General features: G+C 45.5%; 1 protein-coding gene across 3 annotated transcripts; it reads left to right on the plus strand.

Annotated features, from left to right (window-relative positions):
- The first annotated feature begins 97 nt into the window (after positions 1-97).
- On the plus strand, positions 98-23,288 carry LOC138959758 (uncharacterized). 3 transcript variants are annotated; one of them, XM_070331368.1, is made up of 4 exons: positions 98-306; positions 2,767-3,134; positions 5,004-5,150; positions 16,590-23,288. In XM_070331368.1, the coding sequence occupies exons 1-3, from the start codon at positions 182-184 to the stop codon at positions 5,048-5,050; spliced, it is 540 nt and encodes a 179-aa protein (XP_070187469.1). In that variant the 5' UTR covers positions 98-181; the 3' UTR covers positions 5,051-5,150; positions 16,590-23,288. The 3 variants fall into 3 exon arrangements, with proteins under 3 accessions (XP_070187469.1, XP_070187467.1, XP_070187468.1); XM_070331366.1 differs by lacking the exon at positions 98-306 and adding an exon at positions 1,050-1,920; XM_070331367.1 differs by lacking the exons at positions 98-306; positions 16,590-23,288 and adding exons at positions 1,050-1,920; positions 14,380-16,546.
- The last annotated feature ends 256 nt before the right edge of the window (positions 23,289-23,544 follow it).

The raw sequence follows: 23,544 nt of genomic DNA on the forward strand, positions 1-23,544 counted from the left end.
GCTGTATTTAAAAATAATTACACCTGTATTTAATAGTAAATACAGCTGTATTTAAAAATAAATACACCTGTAATTATTTTTAGATACAGGTGTAATTATTTTTAAATACAGCTGTATTTATTTTTAAATGCAGCTGCATTTAATAAATGCGGCTGAAATAAATTAGAACTTGAATCGGAAAATGTACGACATGCAAAGCGACAATCTCGTGGAGATACTACTTCCGGTGACGCCACTGGATCAGACCCGCCATTGCGACGTCAATTTGTTGCAGTCTGGTAATGAGCCAGAAGAAGTTTTAAGAAGGTAAGCAACGTTTTGTTTGCTTGTTCATTTGTGACTTAATGGAAGAAACAATGCGTGATCTTTGAAACACGGGTACCGGGTCCCGGTTTGATAACCACTGGCAGTGGCAATCAAAGATGGCGTGTAAAACTAAAAGCAACTTTCTGTGTTTTGGAGTTCATTAATTTAAATGTTGGGATGAATATGTCAGGTTTGAGGATGCACATTTCTGTAGGTTCATCTCGGTATTCCACCCCCTCGGCTTTCTGTTGTAAATATTAAGCTGAGCACGGTGATCGAATGTGGAAGCTACGTTTGGTCAAAGGTCACAGAAGATTTGCGTCGTGCAGCGAAGGAAAGAATCGCGATCTTGTTTCCGAATCGGTACCTCTTTGTTTTTCATTAAACCTGTCATTCTGCTTGCTCGGCTTTGTTAGATGTTTGCATATCGTGTTGCTATTTTCTTTGCTTTTATTATTGTTTCTTACTTGTGCTTCGTTTATCGATACAACGCAAGTAATAAAAGTGTTTGGCAATTTTCAGGGAAAATGGAATGCTACTTGTAAACTGTACAACGCATGGTGTATTCCAGGATATCTGATCAAGAGTTGGATGCGTTGGTGGAACCAATTACTGCTTCCAACAAGCTTACTGGGTCCTTAATGATACAAGCTCGTCTGAAAGGACAGGGGACAGTACTTCAGGTAACTCTTCTGTGCTGAATATTAATAGTAAAGCTTCAAAAAGGAATTTTAAACTGTTGAAAAACAACTGAGAAATGGACCAATGTTTCACAGTCACAGATTCTGATTTTAAAGTTAAGTAATACCGTTTTTATATTTAGTCAAGTTTTGACTAAATATTTTAACGTAGAGGGGGGAATTGAGACGAGGGTCGTGGTGTATGTGTGTGTGTGTGTGTGTCTGTCTGTCTGTCTGTGTGTGTGTTTCGATCCATCATACAACGCCGCAGCTATGGAGGTCAATGCGTTGCTTCGGCAGGGCACTGTGGACTCCCCTAGAGTTGTATTTTGGGACCATGATTTTATGTTTTCCGCTGGAAAACAGTTTACGTTACCTGAATTTGCAGCGTCATTTCCTGGGTGATGGTGTGCATCTAGCAAACGTATATTCCCAAGCTTGGGACCTGTTGGCGTAACATATCAAGATCAAGAAGATCAAGCAACGTCAGGACAGGCCAGGTTGTACAAGTCCCTTCGTCAGGCGATAAACACAGTCGGTTTTTGTGTGATTAAATAATGTTGTAGCCGGGTCAGGTTGCATTGTGCGTTTTGACTGATCAGCTTACAAAGCACGGGTATAGGAACAGGGAATCTTCAAATTGTTTACATTTTCTTTCTTGTTTGATGCGGGTGGGTGGCATAAATCGACGGCTCTAAATGGGGTCAACCAGATCGGTAGATGGGAAGTAACTCGAGTTTATGACAGGCTCGTTGTGGATGATGTCCCTTGTCTAAAAACCAGTTCAAGGTGGATCCGGAATGGTTCTTCGATCAACACGATTGTTGAGTGTTCTGTCAAATCAAGATATCGTGACATGTTTCAACAGTATGTTTCTGTGTTGGTGGATAGTATGGATCAGTGTTTTTCCAGAGTACTTGGAAATAATTTTCAGGTGAGATTCTGATGAACATGTTGGTGTTACGATGCCTTTTCATGTGAGCGTTTGTCAATTCAGAGAATCAGAATATTTGTTCCTGTGGAGGTACTGTATGTCAATTACCTCGGGTGTTTGTCATTTCAGTGAATCAGGAAATATTGGTTCCTGTGGAAGTACTGTTTTGTCAATCACCTGTTATTTTGCCTAGGAGATTCCAAATTTATTTTGATTGTGGTACTGTGGGCTAGGTAATATTTCATGTGGAGGTACTGTTGTCACTTGTGTTGGCTGGTGCCTCACAGATTACAAACACTATTTTGGTTAAAGTACATGTACCGTGGGCTAGGTAATATTTCATGGTGGGGCTGATTTTTCAGAGAATCAGAAAACATGGTTCGCTGTTGTTCTTTTTGTCAAATTAAGCTATAGGGCCTCAGAGATTCCAACATTAGTTAGTATGTGGATTTGTTAGCCAGGTATTATGTTGGTGTGTGACAGTTCAGAGAACCATGATGTAATTTCCTGTTGGTGTTCTGTTTGTCATAAATGTATTGAGCCTCAGAGATTCCAAACTCGTTTGGTGGGGGTACTGGGTGCCAGGATTTGAGTTTGACACAGAAAACACAATTGGTTTGAAGTACTTTGGGCCAGATTTTAATCAATTTCTTTGGTTTGTATTTCAGACTCCCAAAATCTGGTGACAACTTCAGAAGTATGGGATATTAAACACCTTTTACAGGCTGAACAGTGAAGGAGTTGTTAACTCCTGCAAGGAGCAGCAGACAAGTTCAAGGCTTATGTGTAATTCTCAGTAATCTGACAAATAAGGCTGTGTTCACATATCCTGTTTTTTATGCACAGGAATATGCCTCCCAGGAGGGCAGCGTCAAGGCGGGTAGCCGAAGTGACCCGAGCCGCTGCAGGTCGGCCGAGGGCCAGCAACCAGACAGCCTCGCAGCGACAACCCGGTGGGTTTGAGTCAGCCACAGCAGGAGGGGAAGAAAGCGCCACTGCTTTGGCCGCGGTATTGGCAGAACTACGCAGGCTGGGGGAGCGGCAAGAGACCTGCCAAGTGGCCATTGTCTCGCTCCAGAAAGACAACCAACGTCTGCAAGAAGCTGTTTCGGGTGATCGTGAGGCCATCGCCTCAACATCGGGATCGATGACAACCGGTACCAGCAATTCTACCCTGTCTGGCTCGGTTGCCAACCTGGTCAACACAATCACAGGTGAGGCGGCAACCCAATTGGTGCCTGTTGTTTTGTTCGTCGAGGATAAAGTTAAACGCAGGATCTGGGGCCCGGGGCGTCAATCCACAATGACAACTGAAAAGTTTCAAATGGAAGCGTGTCAATGTTAATTGTAATTCAATCTGACAATGATCTCTTTCCTGCGTTCATGCGGTTGCAAACAGACCAGAATTGGTTCTGTTCTGTTCACATAGTACTTTGAGTTCACTTACATGCAAGGGTGATGCACAGTATTCCTATGGAGAGAACTTCATCTTTAAGTGTACTTCGATTAACTGAAGATATTCAATTGTTTACTTCAATGTGGGAGGTGTGCAATGTGTAAATACACATCAACTCAGTCAGTAAGATTTATGTGCTGGTGTATGATGCAGAGCTGTCAGCCCCTATGAAGCTTCATGTGTAGCAATCTTGAATTTATAGTGTAGCAAATGGTGTTTATCTTTAAGTATTGCATCATCTTATAATCCACTGCACCTACATGTTTATATGTCAAGACACAAATGTTGCAATAACTGTGTTCAGACAAGAAAACAGCAGCAGGAACAAATGAACATTGTAGAGTGTCTGTATAACGAAGTAGCATTTTCTGTTTTACAAGTAGCATGCTACATCGAAAGCGTAATAGTCTGCAGCTCTAATTGGGCCACTAATGCGACATGGTGCTTTTGGATTCCACAAGTTATTTTGCATGTTGTTTTTAAGGCAAATATGTCAGAAGCTCCTAAAGAACTTTAGTGGGTAAGCCTGTGACATTGTTGTCCACATAGAGAATACTATATGGTTTCCTATGAAATACCAGTTTTACTCAAGTTGTGCTTTTAAATATTAAACTGCGAACAATATTTCAAAACACTAGTGTAAAACTGGTATCAAACAGGAAGCCATGTAGTATTCTGTTTATCCTACATACAGGGTTCGTACAGGTCATGGAAAGTCATGGAATTTGATTTTTAATTTTCCAGACCTGGAAAGTCATGGAATTTCAATTCAAGTCATGGAATTTCAATTCAAGTCATGGAATTTAACATAAATAAGAAAGAAAAAAAAATAACCTTTAGCACGCCAGCTTTCTTTCGAGTTGTTTCTTGACAACAAAAAGTATGCGGAATTGGAACGAATTACCAAGGAAGATCTTCGCAATGAACTGTGTATCGCGGTGAAAAAAATGACAGTTCGTCAAGTCACAGTGTTAGTGACGGTTATGAAACGGAATTTACGAAAGTGCAGATGGATACAAACAGTGGCTGGTCCAGTTTAGTGAAATGACAGGACCAGCAAACATTACCGATAATCTGACTGCGTAGCAAATGCTTGACTTGCTTGTCAAAGAGACACTGCGTAGAAACTGACTCAAATTCAGTGCAAAGCAAGCCAGTGTCAAAACTGGCAGTGACAAGATGTAAAAAGTTTGCGTGTTCGGAAATGGCGACCTGTGGATCTAGTCATGGAAAATGTTATTGAGGCTCATGGGAAAGTCATGGAATTTTGTTTCTAAAAACCAGTGGGGACCCTGTACATACTGTTGCATGTTCATTGCTGTAAATGTCCCTTTGTCGAAGCGCCCAGATTGAAGAAGCTTAAAAATTGAACCTGGATCTCTCCGAATGCCTCGTGTAATCTTTTATGTCAAAGCAAGGAAATGTCACTGGTGTGGTGTTTACGTTCTTAAAATTCTTCCGAGTGTTCAAAGAAGGACGCTTGTTTCGGTATTGGAGGCAGTGAAAAATCAGGTCCTTGTCAGACAAGACCTCTTTACACATGCAATGTAGAGTGAATGGTATTGTTATGACATGAGTGGTATGTCACGTTAGTGTAATAAGTTGTATTCTTACACGCTCCACAAAGGCACAGAGTACGGGGAGCCATCCCGCGGGTTGATCCTGGTGGAGTAGCTGTCAGAGCTTTGGCGTTGAGGCCCACGAGACGTCGTCTGTACCAAGTATCAGGACCAAACGCTCTCTGGCATCTAGACGGATACCACAAGTTGATATCGTGAGTACAGCTACAAATACATACACTGGGCACAAAAAAATCCTTTTTAAAAATTTGGTGAATGTTGAGTGTGTCCGGTGGTGGGGAGGATGTTGGGGGTTGTGCCAGTTTGAACATGGAATTTGAGTGGATTGATACAGGTGGCATAAGGGTGATAAGGAATTCTCTTATTTTATGACGCTGGAATCTTTCTTTTAAGACCTACATAACCCTGAGATAATAAGGTCTTATAATGGGGGTAAACTTACAGAGGTTATGAGCAGAATATCTTAGAGAACAGCATACCTGCCAATTGCTACGATTTTGGCGCAGCATGCTCCGATTTTGCAGGAATTGCTACGCTGCTACTCTAAGCCCTGAGCTGCTACGCTAAAAAAAAAAAAATGACAAGCGTGCAAAATGTTCACTTATTGCTTGACAATCAACAATGAACATTGCATAACTAGTCGAGTACCGATGGCTGGGAACCACTCCGTTATGACTCGATATTGTCCACGTGACTTGCTTAGCAAATCGTGAATTTTATTGCAAGCATTCGCATTTCCGGTGACTCTATGCGCCAATTGTGAATTTGATTAGAATATGCAATGCACTTGTTAAGTTGTAAGCTGTGCACAGTGACGGTGTTAGAAGTGGAAACTGGAGGGAGACAGGATAAAAACGGGGAAACGTAAGGGTGGTGAAGATTATGGTGCAAGTTCCACACCGATGCGGGCAAATCATTTTCAACGATTTTTGCCGAAGAATTCGACAGACTTTGCGTGTATAGGTAATAATACCTGCTATTCCGACTTGGTTGTGTGACAGACGTTTTCTTCCACACGAGATTACGTTGATTGTCTAAATCTACTTTTTGACGGAAGTGGCCGAACAACTGTGAATGACGTCTCGTTATATGGGAATGACGTCACAGTCATCGTCACAGTCTGTATCTTTTGAAGCATCTCATTCTTCATGACGTCTTTCTGTGTCTGCATCCGCAAAATGTTTGTTCATTCCGGAATCTTTGTCATCTATGTTCAGAACTCTGTCCTTATAGTGTCAGACAAACAGGCCTCCTGAGCGAACCACTTTCCAAGGGAAGTTAAATTCGCGTATGGAAACAGTACTGTCGTCTGGGGTGCCGTTTTCAGTATTCTGAGCGTTGAAGAATCTGTAAAGAGAAGAAACGATAACAGCAGGAGAAATAAAAGTCGTGTGTGCATTTTATGTTTTTTTGGAGTGACGATTTTGAGTTTGAATCCGTTCTTGCCATGCTCCTAAAGCGTGTAACATACAGTCAATATAACACTTACCTCGACAGTACTATTCTTGCACATTATCTATTATAGGCCGAAAAAATTGGACAAAACGCTGCGTGGGTACAATTATCTCCCATAACCATGCGCCACCGTGGATCCCAAGCACTGTCTGAGTGCTTCCCCCTTACAGGATGTAGGTGGCGCGTCCCTCTTTCTTTTTTCGCGCGTGACAGTAGGCTGTGTTTCTGCTGCGCTCCCGGATTATTTTGGATTCTAGAGTCTTCTTTTCTGTGTGGATTACCACCTGTTGGATTTTTGTGTGTTATTCCACTTCTGGCTTGAGGCTACGTTGTTTTTCTTCCAACTTGTGCCTCCGTTGTTGTGTGGCGGACTCGGCGTGCCTACCGTCCTACTTCGTGGTGACCGGTCGTCTGCTTCTCGTTTCGCCTCATTCACTTGAGTATTGACCTAATTTTCTTTGAATTTTGTTAATTCTCGATTTTTTAAGGGTACGTACAGGGCGAGGTAGGATGTCTCGTCTTGTTTTGGGCTCTGGTTCTACGGAACCAGAGTCTGCCGGGGGCAACCCTTCTCCGGGCGCACAGCGTCATGTTTTGCGCACGGACAGGGGGACCTTTCGGCTCTCCGACTCTCCCTCCCCAAACGCTTTGCGTTTGCGGCGAGGGAGGGCGGAGAAAGCCTGTTTGAGCAAGCTCAATGCGAGCTTGCTCAAACAGGCTGGGCTTGAACCTGGGACTTCGGGCGGGGCTGCGCCGTCGAAGGTTCGGGGAAGGTCGAGGGGAAAGAAAAAGCGTCTTTCTCCTTCTCCTTCCGTGGAACACGCTTCCCCCCCTTCGACGCCGTTGTCCGGCCCTCAGTCTCAGGCTTCAGCTCCTCCCGGTTTCAAGCCTGGGGGGAAGGTTTCCTTCTCCTCCCTGGCTCGAATCCGGGGGCGGGTCGATTCCCAACCCTCTTTGGGGGTTGGTGAATCTGATCTAGGGGCTACGGGAGAGACTCAGGTTTCGACTTCTTTCTTTTCCGGTGCCTCTCCTGTGCCCTCCTCGGTTTCCACCGCTGTGGAAGCCAGGAGGGACACGGGTCCTCCTCTGAACTCCCTCGCTGGGTCGTCTACTGCTGTTTCGACAGTAGTCTCGGACTCATGGGGGGGGAGATCGGAGGAGATGACGGGGTCTATGAATTCCCTCCCCGCTGGGGTTGGGATGCGAATTGACCCCGTTCAGGGCGGTCCTGTGGGGGCAGGGGTTTCAGGCATCGTGCCTACGACCACTGCTACTACGGTTCCCTCTGACGTCCGTGTGACTGGTGGCTGTCCCTCTATGAAACGCTCCGGCCGACTAGTTACTGGACGTGGAGGTGTTCGACAGAACGTGGTACTTCTGTCGAATGGTCAGGGCGACGGGAACATTGTTTCTGTTGCTCAAACCGACACCTCCGACCGGACCGTCTTGACCCCACGCCATTCCTTAGCGTCTGGTGTTCGGGTGACGGATGGTCCGGACCAAGGGTCCGGAACGGTCCAGGCTTACGGGTCGGGATCGAACCGGACCCACGGGTCCCGACTGGACTTGACCTCCGGGTTTGGTCCGGACGGGACCCATGGTACGGGACCGTACCGGACCTTAGGGTCCGGTGCGGGACAGTACCTCTGGCCCTTGCCGGACCCCCGGACCTACGGGTCCGGATGGTACGGTACGGGACCAGTGGTCCGGTCGGGACCGGACCACCCGACCACCTCTGTTGGTCCGGGTGGTCTGGCACCGAACCGGAACACACCGGACCACCGGACCTACGGGTCCGGATGGTACGGTACGGGACCAGTGGTCCGGTCGGGACCGGACCACCCGACCACCTCTGTTGGTCCGGGTGGTCTGGCACCGAACCGGAACACACCGGACCACCGGACCTACGGGTCCGGATGGTACGGTGTTTCCACGTCCGGACCGAACCACCCGAACACTTTTGTGGGTACGGATGGTTCTGTGCCGAACGGGACCTCCGGATGGTACGGGACCGGACCGGACCACCGGACCGGACCGGACCACCGGAACACCGGACCACTCGACCGGACCGGACCGGACCACCGGAACACCGGACCACCCGACCGGACCGGATCGGCACCCCCGACCGGACCGGACCATTTCTTTTCTGATCAGACCCGATGGGTCCCTGTTCAGTCTATAAATGGCGGGGGTTCGTTGGCTGGACTGACCCAACAGTCGCAGGGTTTTTGTTGTTCTCTCCCTTCGGCTGCTGGAGACGTTTCGTCTTTGGGGCAGGGGTCTTCGCGGCCTCTTGCTTCAGTGGGCGTTTCGTCACAGTCTACTTCATCACTTTCGGCTCCTCCCCCTCAAGCTTCCTACACTCCTGCTGTTGAGGAGTTGTCGGGAAGTGAAGAGGAGAGTGAGTCAGAGGACGATGGGGAGGAGGATCAGGGTCGCCCTGAGGTTAACACTGATCCTCTACCCTTGCCGGTTTCTGATGGAACTTCCGAAGCTATGCTTCGTACTTTCCAACAGTACATGACAGACATCACGCGGCGTCTTGACGCCACGGATGCCTCTCTTAAGCGTCTGTCGTCTAGTGTTCCCAACCCTTCGGTTGACACACAGGACGTGGAGTCTGAGGACGAGAGGCAGGAGGCTCTCCCTCGCACAGCTAGAAGGACGTTTGAACAGTTTCAGGACGTCCTTCCCTCCGACGCCCTCTCGTCCTTGGAGTCCGCTTCGGCCCGGGCGCGGGAGGCACACGCCGCGTCTGCCGGCGGCTCGTTTTATGAACGATCCGGCCGCCAGCAATTCGCGTTCCACCCTAGTCTTAGTGCCACGGTGGAAGCGGCAGCACATCGCCTGAGGAGTACAGATTCACGTGCGAACGCGACCTATGTTCCTCGGGAGGACGCGGATTCAGTGCCGTGCTTTCCTTCGGGAGGCGCACCTCCACTGTTTCCTCGTGTCCAATCTGTTTCGTCCCTCCCTTTTCCCTTTGACTCTCGAACTCTCCCTTTCCAGACTTCGAGTGTTCAGGGTGGGGCTGACGGTGATGTGTTCGTTGGGGAGGTGCCTTCGGTCAAGAAGGTGGAACTGAGCTCTGCTTCGTTCCACAATCTTGAGGCCACCGTTTCTTCCATTGTCGAGGCCCAATCACAGGCCTTGACATGGATGAGCACGCTGTCCACACTGTTGGACCCTCCCGATCGGGCAGAGTCCGATTCCACTCGGGTCCTTGACACGGTTCGAGTGGATCGGGCTTTGCATGCCGTGCGATCGTGCGTGACGACTGCGGCAGAATTGGCCATTGGAACACGGGTCCACTTGTTGGCCCTGTTCCGTGATCATTTTCTGGCTACTTCTTTAGTGCCTCCGGATATGAGGAAGAGTCTGAGGAACACGTTTCCTCAGCCTTCTTCCCTTTTTCATCCGGGCACTGTCCGTTCTGTGGTGGAGTCCACACGCCAGAGGAACACTGATTCTCTGATGGTTGGCCTCGCTGCTTCGGCGACGTCGGCGGGGAGTAAGAGAAGTGCTACAGTCACCTCCAGCTCCCAGCCTCAGAAGAAGAAGAAGAAGAAGCCAGTTTCACTGCCTCCTTCTTCCTCCTCTCAGGCGCCTGTCGCGTTCCCCCCTGCGGCCCCGGCTTCTCGTGCTCCCAAGCGTAAGAAGAAGGGTGCTCAGACAGGTAAGGGTAAGCAGCACCACCAGGGGGGTGGTCGCAAGCCTGCGCCTGCCCGCCAGCAGAATTTTCAGTGAGTCCCGGCCCTACGTTGACGCCCCCTCAAGTTGCCCCTCTTTCGTCCGTCGGTTCCCTTTTTCGGGCCCGCGACATGTGGGGCAGACTGGTCTCCAACCAGTTTATCTTGAGGGTGGTGGGGTCGGGGTTTTCTCTACCGCTGTCGTCACAACCTCCATTGTCCGCTCTACCTTTGACGTTCCCCCCTCCTCGAGACCCTGCCAGATGGCAGGCTCTTCAAGACGAGGTGAACTCGTTGGTCGAGAAGAAGGCTGTCTACCCCCTTTCTCAGCCTTCTCCGGGGTTCTACTCCCGCCTGTTCACCGTCCCCAAAAAGGACGGCAGGTTCAGGCCGGTGTTGGACCTCTCCACCTTGAACTTGTACCTTCGCAGGTGCAAGTTCAAGATGGAAACCCCTTCGTCGGTCCGGTTGGCCATCCGGCCAAACGATTGGGCCACGTCTGTGGACCTCCAGGATGCTTACTTCCACATCCTGGTGGCCCCGGGGTACCGACATCTGCTCCGGTTTGTTTGGGAGGGCACAGTGTTCGAGTTTCGGGCCCTCCCATTCGGCCTGTCCTTGGCCCCGCTGATTTTTACAAAGGTGGTCAAGGAGCTGGCGGCGTTGGTCAGAGCTCAGGGTGTGCGTCTGCGTCAATATTTGGACGATTGGCTCACCCTGGCCCAGTCTCGCGATCAATGCCTCCAACACACCCGGCAGGTCCTGGAACGGACCCATGCTTTGGGGTTCCAGATACAGTGGCACAAGTCAGACCTCGTGCCAGCCCAGCAGTTTTGCTACTTGGGGATGGCGTTCGACACAGTGCTTTACACTGTGTCTCCCTCCCCGGACAGAATCCTCTCCCTGAGGCGAAAGATCCTCTCCATTCAGGCTTGCCGCGCTGTTCCTCACAGGCGGCTGGCGGAACTGTTGGGTTCCATGGAGTCTGTCGCTCTGCTGCTGCCCCTTGCAAGGCTACACAAACGTCCCCTGCAACGGGCAGTAGCAGATCGGACTTCCAGGCCTCTCGATTACACCGAGTTGGTCCAGATCGGGCCTTGGTTTCACGAGGCTGTAGTCCAATGGCTGGACCCGATCTGGCTCAACTCTGCGGTGCCTATCCAACCGAGACGGCCGTCTCTCTTCCTGTACACCGACGCTTCTACGCGGGGTTGGGGGGCCCACCTGGACCTGCACGAGGCCCAGGGGGTCTGGACCCAGGAGGAGTCCCTCCTACACATCAACTTTCTAGAGTTGGAGGCGGTTCGTCGGGCTCTGCTGGAGTTTCGCCTCCTGATTCGGGATCAGGATGTGTTGGTCCACGGGGACAACACCACATGCCTAGCTTACCTTCGCCACCAGGGGGGCACCAATTCTCGGTCCCTCTCCCTGTTAGCGGAGGAGATTCTGCTCTGGTGCCAGACCAATCAGGTCCGGATGTCAGTCCAATTCGTTCCGGGGAAACTGAACGCCCTGGCCGACATTCTCAGTCGGGGCGATCAGGTTCTCCCCACAGAATGGACCATCGCTCACAACGTTCTACGGCGTCTGTGGGCAAGGTGGGACCGTCCTCTGATCGATCTGTTCGCAACTCGATTCAGCGCTCGGCTTCCCAGGTACGTCAGCCCCTTTCGAGACACGAATGCGTTCCACGTGGACGCATTCACTCTCTCGTGGAGGCTCCTCGATGCTTACGCCTATCCCCCGACATCTCTGATTCCGAGGGTACTGGCAAAGTATCTGCAGGAACGGCCAAGACTGATTTTGGTCGCGCCTTACTGGCCAACAGCTCCGTGGTTTCCAGATCTTCGCGGTCTCACCCACGTAGACCCTCTACCTCTGAATCTGGACGGGGGAAGTCTGCTCCAGCCTCGATCAGGCCTCCCTCATCCACGTCCAGAGAGTCTGTGCTTGACCGCATGGCTCTTGTGCGCTCCAAACTGCTTGCACTAGGATTGCACAAGAGTTCAGTAGAGTTTTCCTTGAACGCTAAGAGGCGATCAACTAATCAGCTCTATGACTTACGCTGGAGAGCTTGGGCCTCCTTCGCCTTGTCCAAGGGGATAAAGCCGCTTTATCCCTCAACACAGGACTTGGCCAACTTCCTGGTGGAAGTGTATCAAAAGAAGAGTCTTTCTTCTAAGACTCTTCTTGGATACAAATCTGCCATCACTTCCACGATTGCGGCTGCTACTGGTCGCAGACCTGAACACTTGATCAGTTCCTCCCTCATTGCTAATGTCCTTTCGGGTATTAGCAATGCAGCGGTGTCTAAACCTCGGGTTTCATTTCCCAAGTGGGATGTCTTCCTGGTTCTCAAACTCCTGCGTAGCAAGGAGTTTGAACCCCTGGCAGGCATTAGTATCAAGTTCCTGACTTTTAAGACTGTGTTCCTCATCGCTTTAGCCACTTGCCGTAGACTCAGTGGTATTCAAGCTTTGAGTGGCCTGGAATTTGACATTGAGTTCACCACACATCAGGTGACGTTGGCTTTCCTACCAGACTTTCGAGCCAAGAATCAGAATGCCTCGGAGTTGTCCAAACCAGTAGTCATTCAAGCCTTGGCTCCCACTCTTGAACATGATGACCCTGATCGCTTCCTCTGCCCAGTACGTGCCCTTAGAGTGTACCTGGATAGAACACGTAGCTTTCGGTCTTCTAAGCGGTCACTGTTTGTCTCGCTTAATCCGAAGTACCAATCGGATATTTCTAGACAAACTTTAGCTCGTTGGCTGACCTTGCTTATCAAACAGGCTTATGTTCATGCTCAAGTGGATGTGGTCCCTGACATCAGGGCACACGAGATTCGGGCTATCGGCTCCTCGTTGGCGCACGTGCGGGGTGCCTCGCTCCAAAGCATAATGGCGGTCGCGTTCTGGAAGACTCCAGCCACGTTTATTAACCACTATATGCGAGACTTTTCCAGTCTCAGGCTTGACCAGTCGTATGGCATTGCCAAAGCAGTGGTTGCCAGCATGGTCACGTCAGTCTAAGGTATTTTTCTTGGGTATATTTTCTTTTACAGTAGTACTGTTCGAAAATTGCCTGGGTATCTTAATCCTTGGATTTAAGTGATTTTGATTAAGGAGTTTAATACTCTACATATCACCCTCACACCACTCTGGTATTCTGTGCAAGAATAGTACTGTCGAGGTAAGTGTTATATTGACTGTAAGGCTTCTTTTTAAGCCTACTGTCTATATGATACTTACCGAGACAGTACTATTAGAGTTTCCCTCCCGCCTCCCCTCTTGATATGTTATGGGCTTTTTGAGGGTCTGCAGCTCATAAAGAAAGAGGACGCGCCACCTACATCCTGTAAGGGGGAAGCACTCAGACAGTGCTTGGGATCCACGGTGGCGCATGGTTATGGGAGATAATTGTACCCACGCAGCGTTTTGTCCAATTTTTTCGGCCTATAATAGATAATGTGCAAGAATAGTACTGTCTCGGTAAGTATCATATAGACAGTAGGCTTAAAAAGAAGCCTTACAATCTTGCATACGTTTGCTTTAGTAGTGGCAAAGAAGGAAAGCGTGTGACATTGAACTATGTTTAGACGGTTGTAATGTCGTAGAGCTCTCAGAATCTTACAAACGTTTTTGATGGCATTTTAAATGCGGGCTTGCGATTCAAATTTAAGATTATGCGAGTGCTACGCTTATAAACACCAATTGCAACTCTGACATTTGGTGAAAGTTCCAAAATGCTACTCTTTGGGCTTCACAGGGGTTGGCAGCTATGAAACAGGGTCTTGAAAATGTCTTGTTTGGGATCGTAAAAGGAAGGGCGTCTTCTAAGGGGTAGGTGGGTAACGAAGGTGAGTCGTGTGCAAGTATTTTCTTTTCTTTTCTTTTTATTTTGTCATTTTCTGGATATGTAATGAAAGACTGGTCCATTGATGATTTCCCCACGGAATACAAAACATATTCTGGTTATACCTTACCATTTCTACTGGGTGGTTATTTAAATTTGGTTGCTTGGTGTTTTTTTTAACAATAAACACCCCTTCAAGTTAACAGAGAAATAAGCAGAGGGGGGAATACTTTTCGGTGAATACCAAGCTACCTAGTCCTAACAAATAACCACCCAGCAACCAGTCTGAATCCTCGATAGCTCATAGGTTGAGAAACCACACTGTGTGGTCACTGCTTGGTGACTGAAAAGTTCTGAATGCTCAAATATTCGAAAGAGGAAAGAGCTCATACATACTCAACTGCATTTACACTATTCATTTCAGGTTTCAACACACAGAATCCAATATAAGATCCATAAGTTTGGTTGTTTTCTAAATCAAAATCTACGTTGTACCAGACACAAGGTCTCAAGGCAAGTAACTCTCATATTTTGTGTAGAAAATAGAGTTGTTCCCATTTTGCATTTGTACAAATAAAAAGACAGTAATCTGTAGGTCAATTATATTTCACTTCATAAATAGAACTTTTTTTCCCGAGATACTTAAACATGAAAAGAACGCAAAAATATTTGCCTTATCGTCTTAGCAGAACAACTATGTACTTTATTTTATTCGAAATTAAATTAACTGCTATAAAGAGTTTGCAGAATTGCGCAATTTTCACAGAACTCTTCAACCATGGATTAATCACATGCTTGTGCAGGTAGACTGGCTGAGTGAATAATACTTGATCAAAATAATTATGTGTGCTGTGGGCAGGCTGTCTGTCTGTCCAAGGACAAAAAATGTAACGTTGAGCTGTTATCTCAGAAGTTTATACAGCTAGACCTCTGAAACTTTGCACACTTTTAGGGTTTGATGATTTCACGAAGTGACCGCAGTTTCGTTGACCCTCATCAAATTTTGGGGTCACAGCGGGGTCATGTTCGTTTAATAAAAACTTAACGTTGATGTTATCTCAGATGTGTTTTTAGCTAGAGCTTTAACCCTTAGGCTGGTTGTCGCGACATATGTCGCGCTACTTTACGTATGCTGTCACCTGGTTGTCACGACATATGTCGCGCTATTGGCTCAGTCTGTTTGGTCGGTTCCGATTACCTCCCATTGATGCGAAAACCTATATGACTGTTTTTTGTTATGTTTCTCTCTGTTAATTCACCAGTGGCTATGTAACATGTGTTACAGAATTGCACCGGTGTAAGGGTTAATAGTACGCACACTTCTAGGTTTTGATAATGTACCAACTTGACATAAGATTGTGGGCGGGGATGTAGCTCAGTCGGTAGCGCGCTAGATTTGTATCCAGTTGCCTGCTGTCAGCGTGAGTTCGTCCCCACGTTCGGCGGGAGATTTATTTCTCGGAGTCAACTTTGTGTGCAGACTCTCCTCGGTGTCCGAACACCCCCGTGTGTACACACAAGCACAAGACCAAGTGCGCACGAAAAAGATCCTGTAATCCATGTCAGAGTTCGGTGGGTTATAGAAACAAGAAAATACCCAGCATGCTTCCTCCGAAAGCGGCGTATGGCTGCCTAAATGGTGGGGTAAAAACGGTCATACACGTAAAATTCCACTCGTGCAAACCACGAGTGCACGTGGGAGTTTCAGCCCACGAACGCATAAGAAGAAGAAGACGACATAAGGTTGATTGACCTTCGTCACAGCCCACTTCGTCAACATCACGGGCCAAAGAACAGGCCTGGGAATGATACGCCTTTCGTCGTATTTACGACGAAGTCCTTTTCTAATTGTGTAAGAAAAGAGCCTCCGTGTGCCCTTAAAAATGCTTAAAACGCAACATTTTCCCGTCAGTACGCCCAAACCACTTTTACTCATTCCCAGGCCTGAAAGAATCTAGACACAGCCATCGTCGAACGCTGAAGAAGAAGAAGATTGACCTTCGTCAAGTTTTGGGGTCACAGGGGGTCATGTTCGAATCAAAATATCTTAACATTGATGTTATCTCAGGTGTTTTTGAAGCTTGAGCTTTGAAACTTTGAACACTTGAAGGATTTGATCATCTACCTACGTGACCCTAGTTTGGTTGATCCCTGTCACATTTTGGGGTCACAGTGGGGTCAAGTTTGTAAAAGCTTTACATTGCGGTTTTCTCAGTTATTTTTTATTAAATTTCACTGAATTGTATGTGTTATTAACCAGCAGACATTACCAAAATTTTGCTTATTTTTATCAAATTTTAGAGTCCCAGCAGTTAGTGGAATCCTCCTTTTAAGACCTACAAGACCCTTAAGGCTTATGGACATGACGAAGAAAAGTCATATAAAGCAATTGCTTTTCTTGATTTATTTCTTTGCAAAATTGAAGAAAGGTGGATTAAATGGGTTACACACCTTTTCTCAATGATATATATTAAAAATAATGGTCTTGATTCTCGGTCATGAAAAAGCACTTTGACCATTACTTTTTAATATTTACTGAGCATGTTACCTGTACTTATTTCCCAATAACTCTTTAATCAGAATTTGTGTGGTGAAATCACATATGGAAACGGATCTCTGTTTGTTATATTGCAGGTGGAAAATGGTGATTCATGGGGCAATCGATGGCTTTAGCCGGGCCACTACCTTCCTCCATGCCACCGAAACAACAGGTCAGAGACCGTTCGGGATCTGTTTTTGGGTGGAACCCAACGCTTTGGACTCCCGTCAAGAGTCCGCATGGACCATGGTGGCGAGAATCTGGATGTCGTCGCCCTCATGAATGAACACAGGGGAGAAGGGAGAGGCAGTGCGATGCAAGGCCGCAGTGACCATAACCAAAGGATCGAGCGTCTCTGGCTCGACGTCTGGAAAGATGTGGTGAACCCTTACCATGACCTGTTTACTGCAATGGGAACACCACAGGCAGAAGGTGGTCTGGGGATACTGAACATGGACAATCCCATTCACTTGTGGGCCCTCCACTATGTTTTTCTGCCCAGGCTGAACCGGTCCCTACAGTGGATTGTGGAACAGAAGAACCACCAACCCCTGAGGACAGAGCGCAACAGAACTCCCCTGCAGCTCTTCTTCAGGGGGATGCTGGAGAGACGAGCCAGCACATCCACAGCAGTACAGGACTTCTGGAAAGGGAGAAGCCTTCAATCGATAATCGAGGACCATCCTTTGCCAGACAGTCGTTAGGATGTGCCTGCCACGGCTTGCCCCCTCTCTGAGGAACAGCTCGTGCAACTAACGGAGCGCATTGACCCTCGGAGTGGGCCACCCACCGATCAACATGGTCAGATGTTGTTCTCCAGTTCGTTGCCAACATGCTCGAGTAAAAAAAAAGTTAGCTTGTGGACACCCCAAACCTGAAGTGTATAGCAGACCTGTGAACCCATACGATTTTGCCATATTTTGTACGCTTGATTGTCCAGACTACAAGCAGATTGGTCAGTGGAATCACAAGAAAAATTCATTGTCTACTTTTATTTACAAGCGCATTCCAAAGCCGATCCAGTGTTTTGACACATGATTACTGCTTTTGTCAATGAAAGAAGCATTCGTTTTAAATTGTAAACTTATTAGGCTACTTGCCCTATCCGCTCTAGCCACGTAATCGTGCAATAAATCTGCAATATCTTGCATGGCGTTGGGAGGTGTGCCTCAATTTGCGGGTTTGCTTTGAGACCTCAGAGTAAGGATGTGTCTGGGTGCAGACACTTCGCCTTCAAAAAAGTTAATTTGCACTGAGCAGCATTGGGCTGCAACAATGAAAGCCTCAAAAACAATCATAAAGTTTGTTCAAAGTACCAAGCATGGTAGAAGGTATAAGCAACTGTTTTTTTTCAAATTGGTTTAAATCTGCGCTCTAATTCTAAACCAATCTTTGTAAAGTGGAAAGTCATTCAAATAAAGCGAAATTATGTCCGCTGTGTATTTTATTATTTTTAAACACAGGTACTGCACCACGAAAACAATATTGCTAAAAAAAAAAAAAAAATATGTACACTTTGTGAAAGAAAGTTGTAAAGAAAGTTTTACACAATGATTTGCCATTAGGTTACCTGTTTAATTGCACCAAACAGACATGGGATTCTTCCGTAAAATTACGGAATTCCGTAAATTTTTAGGCTCCAGGGATCATTCTTGAGATTCGTGCAAATCCGCTGAGAAAATGTTGGGGTATATGTAGGTAAAGACCCAAGTTTTTCGGCCGGTCCGCTGATCGCGACGCTCCATTCCATACTATTCTTGAACGGTTGGTTCCTAAAACGGTCAGACTGTTGCTGGTCGATCCGTATGGGAACGCGCTCTGTGTCTTTGTCTCCTACAGTCACCGTTTCAACGTAGCTATCGGGGATTCAGTATAAGCTAAAGCATACCGTATGAGAATGATTCGGCGCCATTTTTACATCGCTTCGAGCCACTTGCCAAAATGATGAGGAAGCTAAAGCGAGACGAAACCGTTCTATCCCGGGAAATTGACCAGCAGAAGTACAAGAAAAATCTCTGGAGATTCGACTGGCTCGATGAAGTTGTATCATTGAGCTGGAAATACGAGAAAGGCCAGAAGACACAAGACGTGAAACTGAAAGTTGGCGATGCTTTTGCTAAAATCAACTTGCCGGGAAAAACTTAGTGCACTTTGTGCAACGATGTTAATGTTATCAACTACGGTTCCAATGGAAAGACTGCCCTCAAAAGCCACTTGAAAAGCAACAAGCACCTGACTATCCTGAAAACCCAGTCGTGTAATCAGTCACTGGGGTCGTTTGGCACCGACGAGGTAAGAACATTGAAACCACACCGTCACACGCCACCACCCCCCCCCCCATCCCCGCCTCTCTCTCTCTCTCTCTCTCTCTCTCTCTCTTTCTCCTCCTTATTTTGAGTCTTAGCGTAAAATTAATTTGAGAAACATGGAAAGGGAGGGGGGGGCTATGATTAAGCTGAAATATGCATTTCAGGGCCATTTTTGTGTGTCTAAAATACTAAAAACCTTCAGCTTCTGGGGGCTTTGCCCCCAGACCCCGACCAGGGGCGTTGCCCCTGGACCCTACTTTTTTTTTCCTTAATTATCACTTTTTCTGAATCCCATGTCTGACCAAATTTCTTTTGATGTATCTATAGTATAGATTTATAAAGTTGAAAATTGCTGAAAGTTTTTAAAACAGACTATTGTTTTTGAAAAAGACCTTAGTGTATTTTTAGGTTTATTGATGCTAGATATATTTATATATATATATATATATATATATATATATATATATATATGGCTTGCCCAATCCAACGTATAAAGGAACTCATTGTTATTCAGCCATTAACCTTCGCCGGCACTCGTTATCGACTACACACGGACGCATTCGTGGGGCCGTGCAGACCCATGCTTCTCAAAGAAGGAAAAATGTGCATATCCTTCCGTGGCACTCGTGGGGCCGTGCAGACCCATGCTTCTCAAAGAAAGAAAAATATGCATATCCTTCCGTGGCACTCGTGGGTCCGTGCGGACACAGAAGGGTGTTTGATGCAAATATCTCTTAAACGAGTTGGAATTTTTTAATGAGCTTTTAGAAATGCCTCAGACACCTAAAAAGCTATCATCTCCTAAAAGCTCATTAAATTTCAGTGATAATTAATTAATTAATTAATGGTCAAATTTAGACTGCACACGGTATTTGGTAAAATATTATGGGTCTGCATGGCCCCACGAGTGCCACGGAAGGGTTTGCACAATTGTCCTTCTTTGAGAAGTATGGGTCCGCATGGACCCACGAGTGCCTCGGAAGGGTATACACGCTTTTCCTTCTTTGAGAAGTATGGGTCCGCACGTCCCCACGAATGCTTCCGTGTGTAGTCTAAATTTGACCATTAATTAATTAATTAATTAATTAATTATCACTGAAATTTAATGAGCTTTTAGGAGATGAAAGCTTTGTAGGTGTCTGAGGCATTTCTAAAAGCTCATTAAAAAATTCCAACTCGTTTAAGAGATATTTGAGACAATGACAAAAGGTGACGTTTTCATGTCAGTATGTCCCAAATGACATCACCAGTACATTTTTCATTCTATCTAATCTGTTTTCGTTCTATTTTTTCTAATAACATGCGTTAACAATTGATTGCCAACTGGAATGGAAGAGCACAAAAAGTGTAACTTGATATGTAGTTTCTCTAGAGGGAAAAACATCTTCCACTTTCATGTCAGTGTGTCCCATGCAACATACATTTGCCAAACAGCTATGTGTAAGTAGATTATTTGTTAGTGGTATAGAAAATACTGATCAACAATCAAAGTCAGTTTTCACATTCATTTTCTACCTATTTCTTATTTGTTTATTCTTTTGGCAATGGTGAAATGTCAGCAATCGTGTGTCATTCGGGACAGTAGACATGACACCTGACCTTTTGTCACTGTCTCATTTGCAATCAAACACCCTTCTGGGTCCGCACGGACCCACGAGTGCCTCGGAAGGGTATACACGCTTTTCCTTCTTTGAGAAGTATGGGTCCGCACGTCCCCACAAATGCTTCCGTGTGTAGTCTAAATTTGACCATTAATTAATTAATTAATTATCACTGAAATTTAATGAGCTTTTAGGAGATGATAGCTTGTTAGGTGTCTGAGGCATTTCTAAAAGCTCATTAAAAAATTCCAACTCGTTTAAAAGATATTTGCAATCAAACACCCTTCTGGGTCCGCACGGACCCACGAGTGCCGGCGAAGGTTAAAGACATTTTCCGAATTACAATGGTTTAATAGCCAACTTGCACAATACCCCTTTTGAACAGCTCTCTGGTGCGAAAGATAAGGAAGGTTCACTTCCCTACGGGCAAACGTTTTGCTCTCACAAGCACTGGTGTTCTCTGGCTTGTGTAAAAAAACCAAAATAAAATCTCAATCGCCTTACTTTTGTATACAGGACATGCTTGGGTACTTTGAACGAACTAAAGGATTATTCTTGCGGCTATTATTGCCGCAGCCAATAAACCTTTAACGACTTTGTGTGTGTCGGTGTGTGAATGCTCTGATTTGTTTTGCTATTGTGTATTGCCGTGAGCTCTGGCGAGAAGGGGTGATTAATTTATGTTCATTATTATTATGTCTCACTGTGTTTTCACAGCTGTACAGAACAGTGAAAGGGATACTCGTTCAAACTTTGGTATGATGCCATGAGCGCCATAGTTTAACTAGAGTCAAATCAGTTATTTTTCTTTTTATATTCAATGGTGCCTCATTCACCCATATTCATCAGAACATAAGCTTTTTGCAACGTTCAATGAAGGTCAAGGTCCCTTTAAGTTACCTATCAAACCTCATAGTGGTGTTTATTGTTTATGGTTAGTGTTTTCCCCTGGAGCAATTTTTTGATTAGTGCTTTTGTGAACAAGAAACAATTAACAAGTGGCTCTATCCCATTCCCCCCCCCTTCCACGTGGCGATATAACCTTCGTGGTTGAAAACACCAAAGAAAGAAAGTGTTTTAAACATTTTCAGTTCTCCATTTAGTTTGGTGAAGTAGTGTAGAGCATTTTTTGAACATCAATAATCATGTATGAATTTATTGCATGTTTGTTGCTAGAATATTAATCATTCTTCTGCTGAAGAACTTTGTGCCTGATGAAAGTAAACATTGTGGTCAGTCGCATAGGTACCCCCCGCGGGTTTGGGGGAAGAATTTACCCGATGCTCCCCAGCATGTCGTAAGAGGCGACTAACTGATTCTGTTTCTCCTTTTACCCTTGTTAAGTGTTTCTTGTATAGAATATAGTCAATTTTTGTAAAGATTTTACTCAAGCAGTATGTAAGTGTTATGTCCTTTGTACTGGAAACTTGCATTCTCCCAGTAAGGTAATATATTGTACTACGTTGCAAGCCCCTGGAGCAAATTTTTGATTAAGTGCTTTTGTGAACAAGAAACAATTGACAAGTGGCTCTATCCCATCTCCCCCCGTCGCGATATAACCTTCGTGGTTGAAAACAATGTTAAACACAAAATAAAGAAAGAATAGGCACCCCCTAAAATCAAAGGTGAGTTTTAGATACTAAAATGTGCCAACAATTTTAACAGCACACCCGAGTCCCCTTTTTGACTCACATGCGTAGCAAAAGTGAGTCTATGTACTCACCCGAGTCGTCCGTCCGTCCGTCCGGAAAACTTTAACGTTGGATATTTCTTGGACACTATTCAGTCTATCAGTACCAAATTTGGCAAGATGGTGTATGATGACAAGGCCCCAAAAAACATACATAGCATCTTGACCTTGCTTCAAGGTCAAAGGGGCCATAAATGTTGCCTAAAAAACAGCTATTTTTCACATTTTTCCCATTTTCTCTGAAGTTTTTGAGATTGAATACCTCACCTATATATGATATATAGGGCAAAGTAAGCCCCATCTTTTGATACCAGTTTGGTTTACCTTGCTTCAAGGTCAAGGTCACAGGAGCTCTTCAAAGTTGGATTGTATACATATTTTGAAGTGACCTTGACCCTGAACTATGGAAGATAACTGTTTCAAACTTAAAAATTATGTGGGGCACATGTTATGCTTTCATCATGAGACACATTTGGTCACATATGATCAAGGTCAAGGTCACTTTGACCCTTATGAAATGTGACCAAAATAAGGTAGTGAACCACTAAAAGTGACCATATCTCATGGTAGAAAGAGCCAATAAGCACCATTGTACCTCCTATGTCTTGAATTAACAGCTGTGTTGCATGACCTTGGATGACCTTGACCTTGGGTCAAGGTCACATGTATTTTGGTAGGAAAAATGTGTAAAGCATGCGAGTCGTATGGGCTTTGCCCTTCTTGTTACTTTAGTTGCAAGATCAGTACATGTTCTATCACGGAATTTTGTTTTGTTTTTGTAATTATGTGTATTTAGAGATTTTTCAAACCAAACTATTAATCTTTGAGCTCAGATGTCCTACTTTTTGACGTATTGGTATGTTTATTCAAGGTAAGCTAGACGAATCATTTGTATCAGGAAACTAAAATAAATGAAATTCTGATTTTATGTGAAAAATTGAATCAGTATCACAACAATTTCAAAAATTATTCATATTATGTGCTGGTTAATGACTATTACATTTGCAAGCCAAAGCTCTGTTTGCATTCTGAATTTTGCATGTAAATGTCCCATTTCAAAGATCACCTATATATTTAGGTGTGTGTGTAGTCTTTTTAAGAACATCAATTATATACATTTATTGGATCTTGATTGCTTGAATGTGTATGACACATAATTCTTGTGTATGAATAAATGTGTATGACAAGTTTGAATATTGGATAATACAAATTGTTTGTATGGATTTTGATTCCTGTATGGTGAGGCAATGAACATGTGCGAGTGAGATGTCTATGATGGACAGCAAAATGTAGTTATGGATTCATGGCTGCTAGTCTCATTTCCAGTCATATTAAAAAAAAACAAGTTGTTTTTACAAAAACACAAAACATAACTCAAGTTGTCTGCCACAAATACAATTAATTTTAATCAAACAAGTGTCATGCAGAAAATCCACTTTAAATAAGGAAA

Source organism: Littorina saxatilis, linkage group LG2 (assembly GCF_037325665.1).
Source record: "Littorina saxatilis isolate snail1 linkage group LG2, US_GU_Lsax_2.0, whole genome shotgun sequence".
Taxonomy (NCBI): domain Eukaryota; kingdom Metazoa; phylum Mollusca; class Gastropoda; order Littorinimorpha; family Littorinidae; genus Littorina; species Littorina saxatilis.

Excerpts from the sequence above, each read along its gene's own strand:
- LOC138959758 (XM_070331366.1), top strand. The coding sequence starts at position 1,787 with ATGGTTCTTCGATCAACACGATTGTTGAGTGTTCTGTCAAATCAAGAT. Across the intron at positions 1,921-2,766 it reads TACTTGGAAATAATTTTCAG|GAATATGCCTCCCAGGAGGG; the intron begins GTGAGATTCTGA and ends TTTTATGCACAG. Across the intron at positions 3,135-5,003 it reads CCTGGTCAACACAATCACAG|GCACAGAGTACGGGGAGCCA; the intron begins GTGAGGCGGCAA and ends CGCTCCACAAAG.